This window comes from Tachypleus tridentatus, chromosome 6, assembly GCF_004210375.1.
Source record: "Tachypleus tridentatus isolate NWPU-2018 chromosome 6, ASM421037v1, whole genome shotgun sequence".
NCBI lineage: Eukaryota > Metazoa > Arthropoda > Merostomata > Xiphosura > Limulidae > Tachypleus > Tachypleus tridentatus.
Window position 1 is genome coordinate 14,574,452 of NC_134830.1, and position 14,542 is coordinate 14,588,993.

At 28.9% G+C, this 14,542-nt stretch overlaps 1 protein-coding gene across 1 annotated transcript in view; it reads right to left on the reverse strand.

Annotated features, from left to right (window-relative positions):
• LOC143251966 (E3 ubiquitin ligase Rnf121-like) overlaps positions 1–14,542 on the reverse strand; it is a 57,558-nt gene that overhangs the window by 41,095 nt on the left and 1,921 nt on the right. The window contains 1 exon segment of the mRNA XM_076503378.1: positions 6,247–6,287. Coding sequence (XP_076359493.1) covers positions 6,247–6,287 — 41 coding nt within the window.

Genomic DNA, 14,542 nt, shown 5'->3' on the forward strand with positions numbered 1-14,542 from the left:
AATACTTGAGATGAAAAACATTACATGTCAATGGCATAAATACAAAATTACAAACAGGTAAAATCTGGCAAAAAAACAACCAGAAAATTATTTTTTTAAATAAAATCATACATTCCAAAACGTGATAAATATTTATCAAATATATGCATGTGTTATGCATAACTACTTGCAAATACACAATTATATGGAATTTATGAAAAGAGAAAAATACATGTAATCTACTAAAATTATTCTGCTGAACAAAACAACACAATAATAAGCCACAAACTTGTTGACCGAAAGAAAATCATACATTGCACAAGACAAAATACTAAAAATATAACATAAAAGCATCATCAATCTTGAAGTAAATATACCAACATCCATATAAATAAAAACAGAAAAAAGCAAATATATCACAAAAAACAATTTAACCATATATAAATATTTTGAAAGACATGAAAAAGCCCATGTGTGCAAAAATAATAATCATAGCATTTACACAAGAAAACTATTGTAGAATGTATCAGACACTGTGATACATTGGGAAAATTAAAAGTACACAACCACAGTACATTACCAAAACAAGCTTTAAAGAGCATGTATGTAGGTTAGATTTAGAAAATAACCAAGTTTATGGAATTTATTTTTGTTTCAAAATTTTGTTTCTTCAATTAGACAGAAATTAATCTATTGCTACTGAACATATTTTGCAAAAATACAAACCTGCAATGAGTGATGAATTAAATAAACTCACAACAATAAAATTACAACAAGAACAATTAGTAAAACTATCAAAAATAATTATTGATAAAATATGTACAATTAATTAAAGGAAGGTAATGGCAAATAAAACAACAAATACCATTATCAAGAACAAGAAATGATAAAGTGTTATATGTTTTGGAAAACAGGTGTGGAAAAGTAATGTTAACATAGCATATATTAAAGCAAATTTAAAGTTTGCTTAAACTAATAAATTATTGAAATAAAAAGGTAACAAAAATACTAAATAAGGGAAAATATTATACAACTAAAAACCTAAAACAGATTTAGACATTCAAAACATACCATTAAAAAATTATCAAACTAAGTTCAGTTTATTTTAAAATTCATTTTGAAAAACTACTGTAAAATGAACAGAATAATAATAATAGAGCTGACATCAATACAAATACAATTACTCAAACTCAAAAAAAAATCACACCACTATAGTATTAAAATCTATGATAAGATAAATATATAAATCTCTATTAATCCTTTTATGATGGGCTCTGTATAATACACACATTTGCATACACAAGTAACTATATTGTAACTTGCAATACAGTGTTTGTGGGGGGTAAAATTTGGTAGAATTTCAGTAAAGATTGCAATTGTTTTGTACATAAAAATTTTTTTTTAAATGAAGTATTTTTACTAAATATTTGTTTGTGAAAATATCTAGTCCACGTATGAAGTAATTTTAATTTTCATGTTCCAATTAAAAACGATTTTCATACCAAAAAACCTCAAATACAATTTGTGTAGTCTCTAAAAGCTTCTAAATACATTTCAAATATTTGTTTTTTGCAAGACTATATTTGTTTTGTTATTTACTCCACCATAACTATGTGGGGGGGCTGTCAATATGACCAACCTCATAAACACCATAAGAAATTATGAAATAAATGTAAAGTAATGTTTTGTTTGTCCTATAATGACTATAGATCTTCATTAAACATTTGTAATTTTGTGTCTAAACAGTTTCAGTTCAAAATGATATATATATATATATATATATTTATTTATTTATTTTTATTATACTGACCTTCCAGTCATGGCTGGCTAACAATACATAATTTACACTGATGTAAATGACTACTCATGACTACTCCTATTACTGTATCCAATAACATAAAACTGACCTTGTTTCTACAAAGTGACCCTGTGTAATTTGTGTTTCAGTATGATATTTTGTAACATACAGTCACATTTCAATTATTATATATTATATGTGTATAGCATACAGATTATTACTATTTAGAAACAAGTTAAACTTTTTTTAAGATAATGAAGTAAAGCAAACAATTATCACTTCTAGCTACAACCTTTGAATTATGTTGCTGCTTCACATAAATTACAAAGCCTTTTAAATTTTCACACATGAAAGACATGAAACTAAATATTTGTTTAGGTTTTTTTATGTACAAGTTGTTCGGAAAGTCACTGTGCAGTTTTGAAAGCAGTGATAACAGCATTCATTCAGTCTATTTCAAGCCAGCAACTGATAGCGGTGTTTAGAAACAAAATAAGAAGGATCCAAGCCTGTATTGATGCCAACAGAGGTCACTTTCAACATTGTTTATAATTGTCATTCATATTTACCTCCTGTATTCTATATTGAAACATGTCTGTTAATAAATATATAAGTGCACAGTGACTTTCCGAACACCCTGTGTATATACCCAGTTGAATTATCCAAAACCATAAATTACTACATTGACACCACAGAATTCCACTATAATTTATCAAGCTTAGTAACTAAGCTATATTTAAGTCTTAAAAAAAAAATTTTCAAGCAGACTAAAGGTATACCCTACCTCCTTGAAATCTTGATTTGAAAGAATAAGAAGGCTTTCCAGCAGATTACATTGGCTAAGAGACCCACTAGGGGGAGATTCTAAGCTGTGGATTGGTTGTTTACATGTCATATATTGAAGTACGAGTATATAAGAGACCATTTACAAAAATAGAAAGAAGTGAATGAGACCAGTGTGTTTAATAAGTCATATCTCAACATAGTAAAAAAATGAGGTTCTTATTTTATATTATATTGTAGCTTGTCAATATTGGTAACTTAGGTTCCTAATTCATACAAAATTATAGACTCAGTATTTTGACGACATAAACATCTAATTTGAACAAATGCTGCATTTAACAAGTGACTCACAAAAATCAATATTTTAAAGTTTTTTAATATTTACATTTAGATACCAAACTTATTGACAGAAAATCGTAGAATAGTAGTTCAATAAAATTTTGAATGCATATCAATAAACATGATGAAATGACCTGTCGTAATAGGGTTAAACACATCATGCATCTGGAATACAAAATCATAATCTAATAGTTACAAAATACATTAAACATCACAGCATCTGTGATTTACACTTCACGTGTTCAGACAGTTACAATATGCACACATTATCAAAAACACAAACCACAGTTTAATAAAATATCTTAACAGCATAAGATATACTTGAAATGCAAAATCAAAATCCAGGGAAAAAAAACAATCAGGTACAGATTTAACTTTAGGAATTTATGATAGAAACCTGTAGTGATCAAACACAACTCACCATGACGATAAGCCAGTACTAAACCAATTAGCTCAAAAAATTACGTACATTTACAGATGTATACACAAATTGTACTGCAATATATTTCACCATGTTTGAAATTAATAAACAATAGCAGTGCCTGTTTAAAATTATGCCCTACACTTATCATTCAGTTTGGAATAATAGAAACATGAAAATCTTACACAATAGAAATTTAACTTTTGTTTTTATAATTAACAAAGAAAGTAAAATACCACATTACAGTAAAAAATCAAAAGATATCTGTGTGCCTACCATTAAATGAAAGTTGTACATTATAAAAATCTCATCCATATGGTGTGTTCAGTAAACACAAAACTGAAACTTTCCAGAAGTATTATATTCACTTGTCACAATTTTGTTTTAATTCTGCTTTATTTTATACTCCTTACTTTAAAAAAAACAACTGAAAATCAAAATAAGCTATGTATTAATCAGGAGCTAAAACCAAACAAAGCAACATTTTTAAAATATGTACACGAAGATTGTTCTGAATAGAAATGGTCTGTGGTAAACTGTAGCATAAGCGAAGTTCACTATTCATTTGTACTTAATCAGCATGCATGATCTGGCAATATATAAAACATCACTTGGATTACCAGCACATTGTTTTGTTTTTTTACATCAGTACTTTTGCAGTAATTTACTACAGTATACACAGGATTGTTATATTTATCTTCTTTACACCAATATATTTATCACTCTAGCCTGCAAGTGAGCAGATGGAAACCCACGAGTTGAATCCAGCATGCCATCAGTTGGCAAACAAACATATTAACCCTACAAGTAACCACTATCAGTTTTGTTTGAACCAAATGTTTTAATTAGTTCAAATGTTCATGTAATTACAAAAAAAAGTAAACATATCTTAGTATATCTTGCACATGAAAATCACAAAGAGAATGAACTTAATTCATTCAATATTTTTGAAGTGAGATATCTTTACAATCTATAAATCAAAAATATAAAAGAAATTTGATGTTTAAAATTTTGTCATGCTTATATACAAGTTTACAACTTGAAAAAGTCCTCAGACTATTAAAGTTTATAACTCCATAATAACATGTATCATTTTGAAGCAAATAACTGGTCAATTAATCTTTTTACAAGGTTCCATGGCCTTTTCCTAGCTCAAAAATTCCAATCCCTAGCACACAAAAACATAACTACAGATTCAGTTACAAGAATTATTTTTCCCGTTACAATATATTGTGACAACCTGACAAGCTATACATAAACAAAGGGACAAGTAGATTTATGTATCCTGAAATTAAGTTCATATTATGATAATAACCACATTAAATGTGGATATTTTGGAAGAAAACTTGTATAGTTACTTCTTTAAAGTTAATATTACAATTTGTTTCCAAAACTAAGCAGAAGTAAATACTTAAGTAAAGAGCATGAAGATGATGGTGGAGAACCTTTCATGTTAATACCAATAATTATATTTTAAGCTAACCAGTATGCATGCAGAAATTTTTATAGATATGCAATTTCTTTACATTGCCCATCAATGCATACACTTCATGTGTGCAAATATTAAACATCTCTCTTGCAAGTTCTTGAAATTAAATAGACATCTTTTAAATATGTAAAAACCAAGATAAATATGAATTTTGCATTATTACCAAAAGATAATAATACAATTACCATTTTTTAAAACTTAACATATACTTAACCCAAATACCTCTTTACATTTAAATACTGGTTAATTTGTGATGTACACTGATGAGTAAATATCATAGTGGTAACAAGGACATTTGATTATCTAATATTTTTAACAGTATTTGAATGTCAAGAAACCAATTAATTTTCCACTGAAAAATGTCAAATATTTGGAGATTCCTCTAACAAGAGCCTCACTGATAAATTATTTTTCTTCATTCTCTTATGTAATAATAGACAAAAATTTATTTTTTAATAGAAAATGTTGGTACTTGCATATTATTGGGGCACCATTAAAATCACTTGAACACATGAGAAATTGAAAACATATTAATACAATATTAAATACACACAGTTTATTTAGATCAATTTATGTTTCTTTTTCTTTTCACAACAACAACAAAATAAAACTTAATAAGAAGGCATTAGACTCGTACATACTTCATAGAAAAAAACATTTGTTTCTGGAAGCCAAAAATGTTTGATAGCATTAAGAATAGAATTACATGAATCTTGATCATGCAGTGACCATCTCCACATACATTCAGCTAAATCTGACATTAAAAATGGAATTAAATGGATCTTGATCATGCAGTGACCATCTCCACATACATTCAGCTAAATCTGACATTAAGAATGGAATTAAATGGATCTTGATCATGAAGTGACCATCTCCACATACATTCAGCTAATTTGACATTTATATTAAATATGATTTTAAAAAAAATGAAATTAATGACCTCCCATTAATACACAAATACCAAAATTTGTATGTGTTTCTGCTATTTCATACTGACAACTTTTGAAAATTATTTATGGGATCAAAAATACCACTTTACTATAATCTATAATGGTCAAAGACACATCTGTAAACTACTTACAGATGGTGACAACCGACAGAACCTAGGCCTTAAGTTAAACCTTTGAAGGTGTGAACAAATAACTTTTCTTCCCACTAGTAAATTAAGGGCTGCTATAATGAAAACATTATTATTCTGTAAAGTTAATTATTTGATGTTTTAAATGATAATAAATATATATGTATCCTACAATCTTCTCTATTATGTTTTCTTTTCAAGTATCAAACATTTTATCTCTCCTGCCTAACCTTAAACCTATTGCTAATATAAAACACACAAATAAAACAGTAAAAGTATTTTTAAAAAATTAGGAATTTAAATATATACTTGTACTAATTTAGTTGGTAGAAATTATTAATGAAAAATAAAATACGTACCTCCACCTTTCATCTTCTGAAAGCTTAGAAAGGTCAATACTCTGAAAGAAAAAGTTATCAAACTCAGGTCATTCAATAACGTTTATACTATTACTGAATACTATTTAGGCTAAAAATAAATGAATGGATGAATTCCATCAGCACATAGAGCATTCCACATATAGATACTGTACTTATATTAATAACAAAAAAACTGTTACCTGTATAAACATATTATTGATATTTTGAATGTATTAACTGTATTGTTGTTAAAGTAACAATAATGATGCTGTTTAGCTAATAACAACTTATATTAAAAAGAATATTTGTCAATCTAAATGATATATTTCGTGTTCTTTACTGTGAAAAACAGGTTTTTATCAAGAGTTGAAAACATTTTTACTTGAAACTTATAAAGTCAACTGCATTAGACAGTATCTAATGATGCATGTCTTCTAAAAAGCAGCTGTTAAACTTTGTTTCAATCCATCTAACACCCATCCAAGATTTCCCAGCCTACTGTCTTGTACCACAAGTCTTGCTTGGAACTGTTGGATAAGTCTTAAAAATTTAACAGTTCTTTGATATCTGTTTCTTAACACCTAAAGTACAAAATTTTGAAATAGGAATGGAACTATATTGCTTTTTCTTGTTGTTTAATATTATTCATTTTTTCAATTACATTTCAAGTGGAATACATACATACATTTGCAATTTGTTATTTATTGTAAAGTCAATCTTTACAACTACCACTTGAAGCTATGGGTGTAAATGAATAAACAGGGAGGGAAATGATAATCAGTGATGTCGAGAAACCCACTTGTTGAAAATTTATATGCAAAAACGTCTCGTTTGGGTTGAGAAAATATTATTATATATTCAAACATCTGATACTGCCCTCTACATTCCGACACTCAGTTACACAACCCCTTTCAAACATGTGGTCAGCTTCCGGTCAGTTACCTCTTTCTTTGTGAACCTGACGATGACCGAAGAAGGTCGAAACGTTGTTCCCTCTTCTATGTAAAATATTTTCTCAACCCAAACGAGCCGTTTTTGCATATAAAAAAGGGAGGGAAATGAGACTTCTGTTCACAGCAGCTTAATCAATTCTGGGTCCTATTAGTTGCAGGCTGTTCTACAAAATGCATGTTTGTAGCAGAAAAGACAAATTCACATTTTTTGTAATATAATCTATGTATACAACTTTACTCAAACAATAATCAGGATAAAATATCCAATAACAACAATCAATGGTTTTACTACCAAGCTACAAGTGCCTTAAAATAATTTACTTATCTGGTCAACGTACATCGAGCAATAGCAACAATCATTTTGCAAGCTGAATAATATGAAGTCAGTCATCAAAACAAATTAACCTTATAGAGAAATGAGAATATTAAAATCTTGTCTTTTTGATTGTTATAAATAATCCAAGAGCAAAATTCAAAAAGAAATACTGACATTTTGTGAAAGAAAAGACATGATAATTTATGAAGTGATGTGTAATTTATGTTAAATTACAGAGGTGGTAAGAGAATCAAAAATTACAAATGTGTGTCACATGATACAAATGGGTGGGAATATAAGAATTCCCTTCAGAAATTAAAATTTTAAACATTATACTTATATAAAATTTGAATTATAAACTATGTTTTCATCCCAAGTTTATTACTTCAACATTAATGTTTAGTTAAACTTTAAAAGCAACTCTGCAAAAACTCATGGCATTGACTTTGACTACCTAAATCCATAGGATTATGTTAATATTGGTTATATCAAAATATGGAAGAAGACTGAAAGTTGATGTGTGCTATCTGCTTTCAAATTGCCAATGTAGACTTATTCCAGGTTTCTTTGCATCAAGAACTCACCTTGCATTTTTTTTTTTTTATAAGAGCCAAGTTGTTTGTAAAATGTATAGAGCTCAAATCAAGTATTTAGGAAATACAGCTAACTTAAGTTTACGTTTGAAATGACGTCATCAGGTTGTTGACAAATTATTATCATTACAGACAGCACATTGCGAAGCTCTCTCTAGCAGTGTTATTATTGCAAACATTTCCACAACGGAAAAATAATATGGGATTTTTAAATATATACATGTAATTTTATTTACTGTACAGAGATATGCATCATATCATAAAGATCTTGACAACTGACTTATATACAAAACTCTGTAGCATATAAAACCTGAAACAGCTCATACTATTACAAAATGAGGACCTTATTTTCATCCTTAGAATAATAATAATAATATGGTGTATGTTTATTTACATTAAAAGTCAGGAACAGCAAAGAAATCTGCAACACTATAGAGAGGAGAACAGTCCTGTTAAATTTCTACCAAATACTACAAAAACAATGTTATAGCAAAATTCTTCCCATATGTGTCTCAGAACGGCTGGTATGGGTATTAACACTTTTACTGATAAGCAGAGAACGACATTTCAACCTTCCTATGTCATCTTCAGATTGGCTCTCTTTGTTCTCTGCTCATCAATAAAAGTGTTAATACCCATACCAGCCATTCTGAGATACATTTTTATTTCAAGTGGGTTTCTTGTCATCAAGAAAGTTCTTCCCAGTGACCAGAGAAGTTACTTCTTCAATGTTTTTGACATTTTAACTCTTCTTTTATCTTGGCTTTCTCATGGTCTCAGAGGTTCTGAGAATGTGTAATTTTTCACCTCTTAACATTATATCTTTTGGTTTCATTGATGGTTTATTTAAGCAGTTCTGCAAAGTTAACTTTCTGTACCTTTGGTGTTCCAGACCACATAACCCAGAAAGTGCAAAATCTGGAACAACAGATACCAGCACAAAATTAGTTTTTTCAAGTGTGAGATTATTTTGTCAAAATATATCTTAAAACAATATTTTCTGAACACATTTTACTTCTAATTCCCATTATTATTGTGTTTAAAGACAGAAATTCTCAAGTTGATCAGTTTTATTTATTAAAAAACTTATTTAATATTACACAATTATTAATATTATTTGCATTTTTACTCATAACTGTCATAATAAGAAACAAACAAGCACTTATACAACTTTCTAATTATTGATAACATATAACTGTTCAACATATAATGTAGTCAACTTTAATACCTGTGACTAGCAGAAGGTCAGTGTTTTAGCACAAGCTACAGGAATCTTTACAATAATACAATATACCATAATATTTATGGACAACAGAAAGATCTTAATTCATCAGAAAGCTGTCCCATTCACCAAAGTAAATTAAAAAAACAAAACAAATGAAAGCTTCAAAGCTATCATTTTAGTATCATTTCAATATCTGTCAAGATTATTCTTCAATTCCATTAAAGCTGCTACATTCATCACATATGAATGTAATCACTTCCAAATGTCAATTACCGTTAACAGGAAAATAAACGTCTTAGCTAAAAGATCACTCTTATACTGTTAAAATGTAACTGTATCCCTCACTCCTACTGTTCTCACCATTAAGTGTGAAAAATATAATGTACCAACACTATTCCCACAAACTATTCTTTTTTTTGGCAAGAAAATAATTTCAGAGATCTTAACTTGTCCTTGTATAACAGCCTTCCCAACTCTAGATATCATACTATAGCCATCCTTTCAGCCTTTCCAACAATTTAATGTCTTTCTTAAGGTATGGAGCCTACGACTGAGAGAAATAATGCGTAACTATTGACCTATAGAATGAAAGTACAACTTCTTTAGACTTAATCTAACCAATATAAAAGCCAGTATGTAGCACTTAATGCTTCATTTCTTAAAATAGGAGTCATAAAAGCCATAATGCATTTATCTAGACAAATTACTGTCTGCCCATTACAATTTTAGTGACAGGAGTGCAAACAAGCTATGAGAGAAGGATGGTGCCTTGAAACTTAAGTGCAATGCATGTTGGTAAAACAAGTCTAAGGTGAAGATTTAGTGAGGGTTCACCTAACTTAGAGCCAACTGCATAAAATTTATCATGAAAGTAAAAATATAGATTCAATCTTAAATCCTTTCTCAACTAAACTATTTTCTATTATATCACCTCCCCTTTTAATAAATAACAATCCTCTTTAATCAATGGAGAATCTAAATTCAGAAATCAACTACTATTTTTCCAGTTTTGTTATCTAAACATTTCACTTTATATTTTCAGTACACAGACTAACAACAATGTTAGATTATACTTCAGTTGCTAAACAAAATCACATAAAAGCTATTGTGACAAAATGTTACCAAAATGCACTGGCTTTTCTATATATTAGAAGTTGATTCTTTCAAAACAGGCTTGATATAATACATGCGAGTTTATCTACACATTTGCATGTTAAGTATTTGCACTATAACTTTTGTTACAGCATATGCATTTTCACAAAAGTTTGTAGACTTTTGATACAGATTGCAAGGTTTTGTACATAAAAAATCAGATTCTATAATTAAATATTTTTAGTAAAGACTGCTTTATGAAAATATTAAATCTGTTTGGTTATTAGTCCTAGGGTGAAGTGATTTCATGTTACGATTAAAAAATATTCTTCATCCTAAAAATCTCAAATATTTTTATAATCTCAAATCTCCTAAATACATTTCAAATGTTTGTTTTTAGCAAAACTTGATCTTTTATGCTATTTTCTATACACTTTGAGGGGTCTATCAACTGACCACATTGTAATCATTATAAAAAAATTAGGAAATTAATATAATTTTTGTTCATTTTTGTGCTCGAATGACTATAAATTATACCATGAAAATACAAATGTTTAGTCTAAGTAGCTTAAGTCTCATAATGCTATATATATTATTGTTTATTATATTGACCTTCTCATCATGCCTAGCTAACATTACATAACTTGCATTGATGCAGTGCATGTGCACTCATGTTACCATATATCCAATATTATAAAACTGATCTAGTTTTGGCTGCATTTTAATGGACTATTATTTTATACTATGCAGTAACATTTAAACTTTTATACATTATATACATATTTAGATTATTACTAGTTAGAAATGTTATGAAACTTATATTTCTTAAAATATAAAACAATAAATAAAGAAGCAAACATTTATCTCTTCTAGCTGTGACCTTTGAAATCATAACTACAATAATACCATGGAATTCCACTATAATTTATTAAGTGTAGTAACTAAGATTTATTTAGATTTTAAAAAATATGAAATTTTAAGCCGACTAAAAACAGCATACATCTCACTGAAATCTTGGATTGAAGAAACGAGGTAACATTTCCTAATATTAAAATAATTGAGAAAACCACTAGGGGGACATTTTAAGTCATTGATTAGTTATTAACATGTCAAATACTGAAGAAAGTGTATACAAGAAGTCATTTAAAAAAACTGAAAGAGTTGAACAGGACCACCATGCATGATTTTGTACATAAGCCATATCTAAGAAATATAAAAGATACAAGGTTCTAATTTTATATTCTAGCTTGATAATATTAGTAATTTGTAGGAAACTACACACACTTAGTACTTTGATATCACAAACACCTAATATTAAACAGTGCTTCATTCAACGTATCTCATGACTCATTAAAATCTATATTTAAATGTATTATTTTAATATTTATTTTTAAATTAAGAAATTAACTCATACATAATATTAAAGTTTAAATTACAATCTACAATTTGATTTCAATCTTATTGACAAATTCATTAAATAGTAGTTTGTATATCTCAGAACAGTTGGTATGGGTGTTAACACTTATTGATAAGGAGAGAACAATGTTTTGACCTTCCTCGGTCATCTTCAGGTTAAGAAAGAGAGAGTATTTGAATGTGACCCTTGACAAACACGTCTTAGGGATGAGAATATAAATGGGTACCAGTTTGTAGGGGGCATTGCAGGTGGATGTTAGGTTATTAATAAGTATAGGTATAAAGGTGTTCCTTTATGTTGGTTTTAGTTGCTGTATAAGTAGAGCTGCTTTGATTTTGAGTTTGTTTGTATTTGCTTCCCTACTTAATATCTGGATGTTTTCTATGGTTATGTTGTGTTTATTTGATTTGCACAATTCAAAAACATGAAGGTGTTTTTTGTGTTCTTTGAATCTAGTTTCCAATTAGAAACCCTTATAGAATTCACCACAATAAAGACAAACTTCATGTTCAACAACCACAACTATATACAAACAAATGGCTTAAGCATGGGCAACCCAGTATCACCAGTTCTAGCCAATATTTTTATGACACAAGTTGAAACAAGCAATTAACACAGCATTACATCCACCACTATACTGGTACAGATATGTAGACAACACGATTGTGGAATTCACATCTACAGAATACACACTTAACTTTTTCAATCACATTAACTCTATACATTCCAACATTAACTTCATATGTGAAGAAGAAAAAACTAACCAGATAGCATTTCTTAACCTCAAAATAACTAGAACTAATACAAAATTCAAAACAGAAATCCACAGAAAAATCACCCACACTGGATTATACATTCCCCTGGGACTCAGCACATGAAACAAAACAAAAACTCAACACACTAAGAAATCAAATAAACACAGCCACAAAGCTATGCTCACCCAATAAAATTAATGATGAAATTAACAAAATAAGAGAACACTTCATGATCATCAACAAATTTCCTCAAAAAACTGTGGAAAAAGTATACGCACACACCTAGACCAACAACAAACAAAGAACAATAAATCCCAAGATACAACAAACCACAACATCTTACACTGCTGCATACCATATGTTCCTGACATCAGCAAAAAAATAACCAACATTTGAAAAAAAACTTGTAACAAAACATAACATTCCAGTAAACACCAATTTTATTCAAAAAACCAGGTATAAAACTACAGTCCATACTATGTAAAAATTACACTGACAAACACAACATCAACATAATTTATAAAATACAATGCAACAACTGCTACAACTTCCTTAACAGTAAAAATGTTAATGCCCATACCAGCTGTTCTGAGATATATTTTTATTTCAAGTGGGTTTCTCGTCATCAGGAAATATATTTTGAAAGTCAACAAATGCAATGACACAGCCTTTAAGCCCTAACCCATTGTGAAAAGGTTAATCTAACTAATATTTCCCAATAATTATTGTATAAATATGCCATCAATTAATTTCATGAGTGATCTTGATTAGCTAGCAAAGAAATTTACTAACAGTTGACTGCTTTGACAGCAATTTTCTGCCTCTTCTTTGGTCAAACTTGATTTTCCAAAAGTTTATTTCAGTTAGCTATGAAATGTAAGGTTACGGTATACTATGGGGTAAGGGTGATGGTATTTGCTACATCATTCTGACATGATATATGCAAGTAATTTTACAAATACAACCTAAAGTCCTATTTGGCTTATCTCTAGCAATGGCATAACACATAAGTAGGTTAAAAGAATGATCAACCAAAATACCACAAAGATCCTTTTTACTTCCTTCATCAAATTTGCAGTTTAAATTATTACAACTCATGTGCTACCTTACATGTGGTATAATTAACACACATCTGCCATTTATCTGTCCAATTTTCTAAATAATCAATTCTTTTGTAAAAATCTCAACAAATTTAAGCTATTTATTGCCTATTCCTTCACTTGTTTCATTGTCTTCATTGATGTAAACCAAAATGACCAAAGACCCTAATACTGAGGCATCCTACTTCTGACATTAATCCAGTTTGACAGATCTCCAATTATAACAGCTCTCTGCTTTCTTTTATCCAGCAATTTTTTCCTTCCAACAAGCCAACTTAACTCCCAATATATATAATCTTTATCAAGCCTTTTGCATTGCACCTTGTCAAATATTTTCTGAAAATACATACAATACAAACTCTTACCCTTACTTGTATTAACCGTAACCATTTTAAAGAATGTCAATACTCAAGGAGAGCAATTCTTATGCTGAAACAAAGTTGACCAACAAAAGTTTATGGCATGTTATACGAATTAGCAAAACATCTTTTATGACCTTCAAAAATGTTCTCACAACTAGAATAATGCTAATAAGCTTACAGTTATTAATTATGCATTAGTTCCTATTGTATTACTACTACTTTGAAATAATAAGAGCTGCAGTTGAGACAGTACAACTTGCCAACTATTCATGCAAAGTGATGGTAATATAAGCTAAATTCAAAGTTCACAAAGATACATTAGATTCTCATTTTATGTAAGAATACTTTAAAATTTCTTGAGTATCAAGTTACACCGATTCTGCAGTTATTTTTACTGCAGTTAGTCTTTTTCATTTTAAAGACTTCTTTAATAAGTTAATAATAGTTACTAATTATAGAAAATTATTTTAATAATTACATACA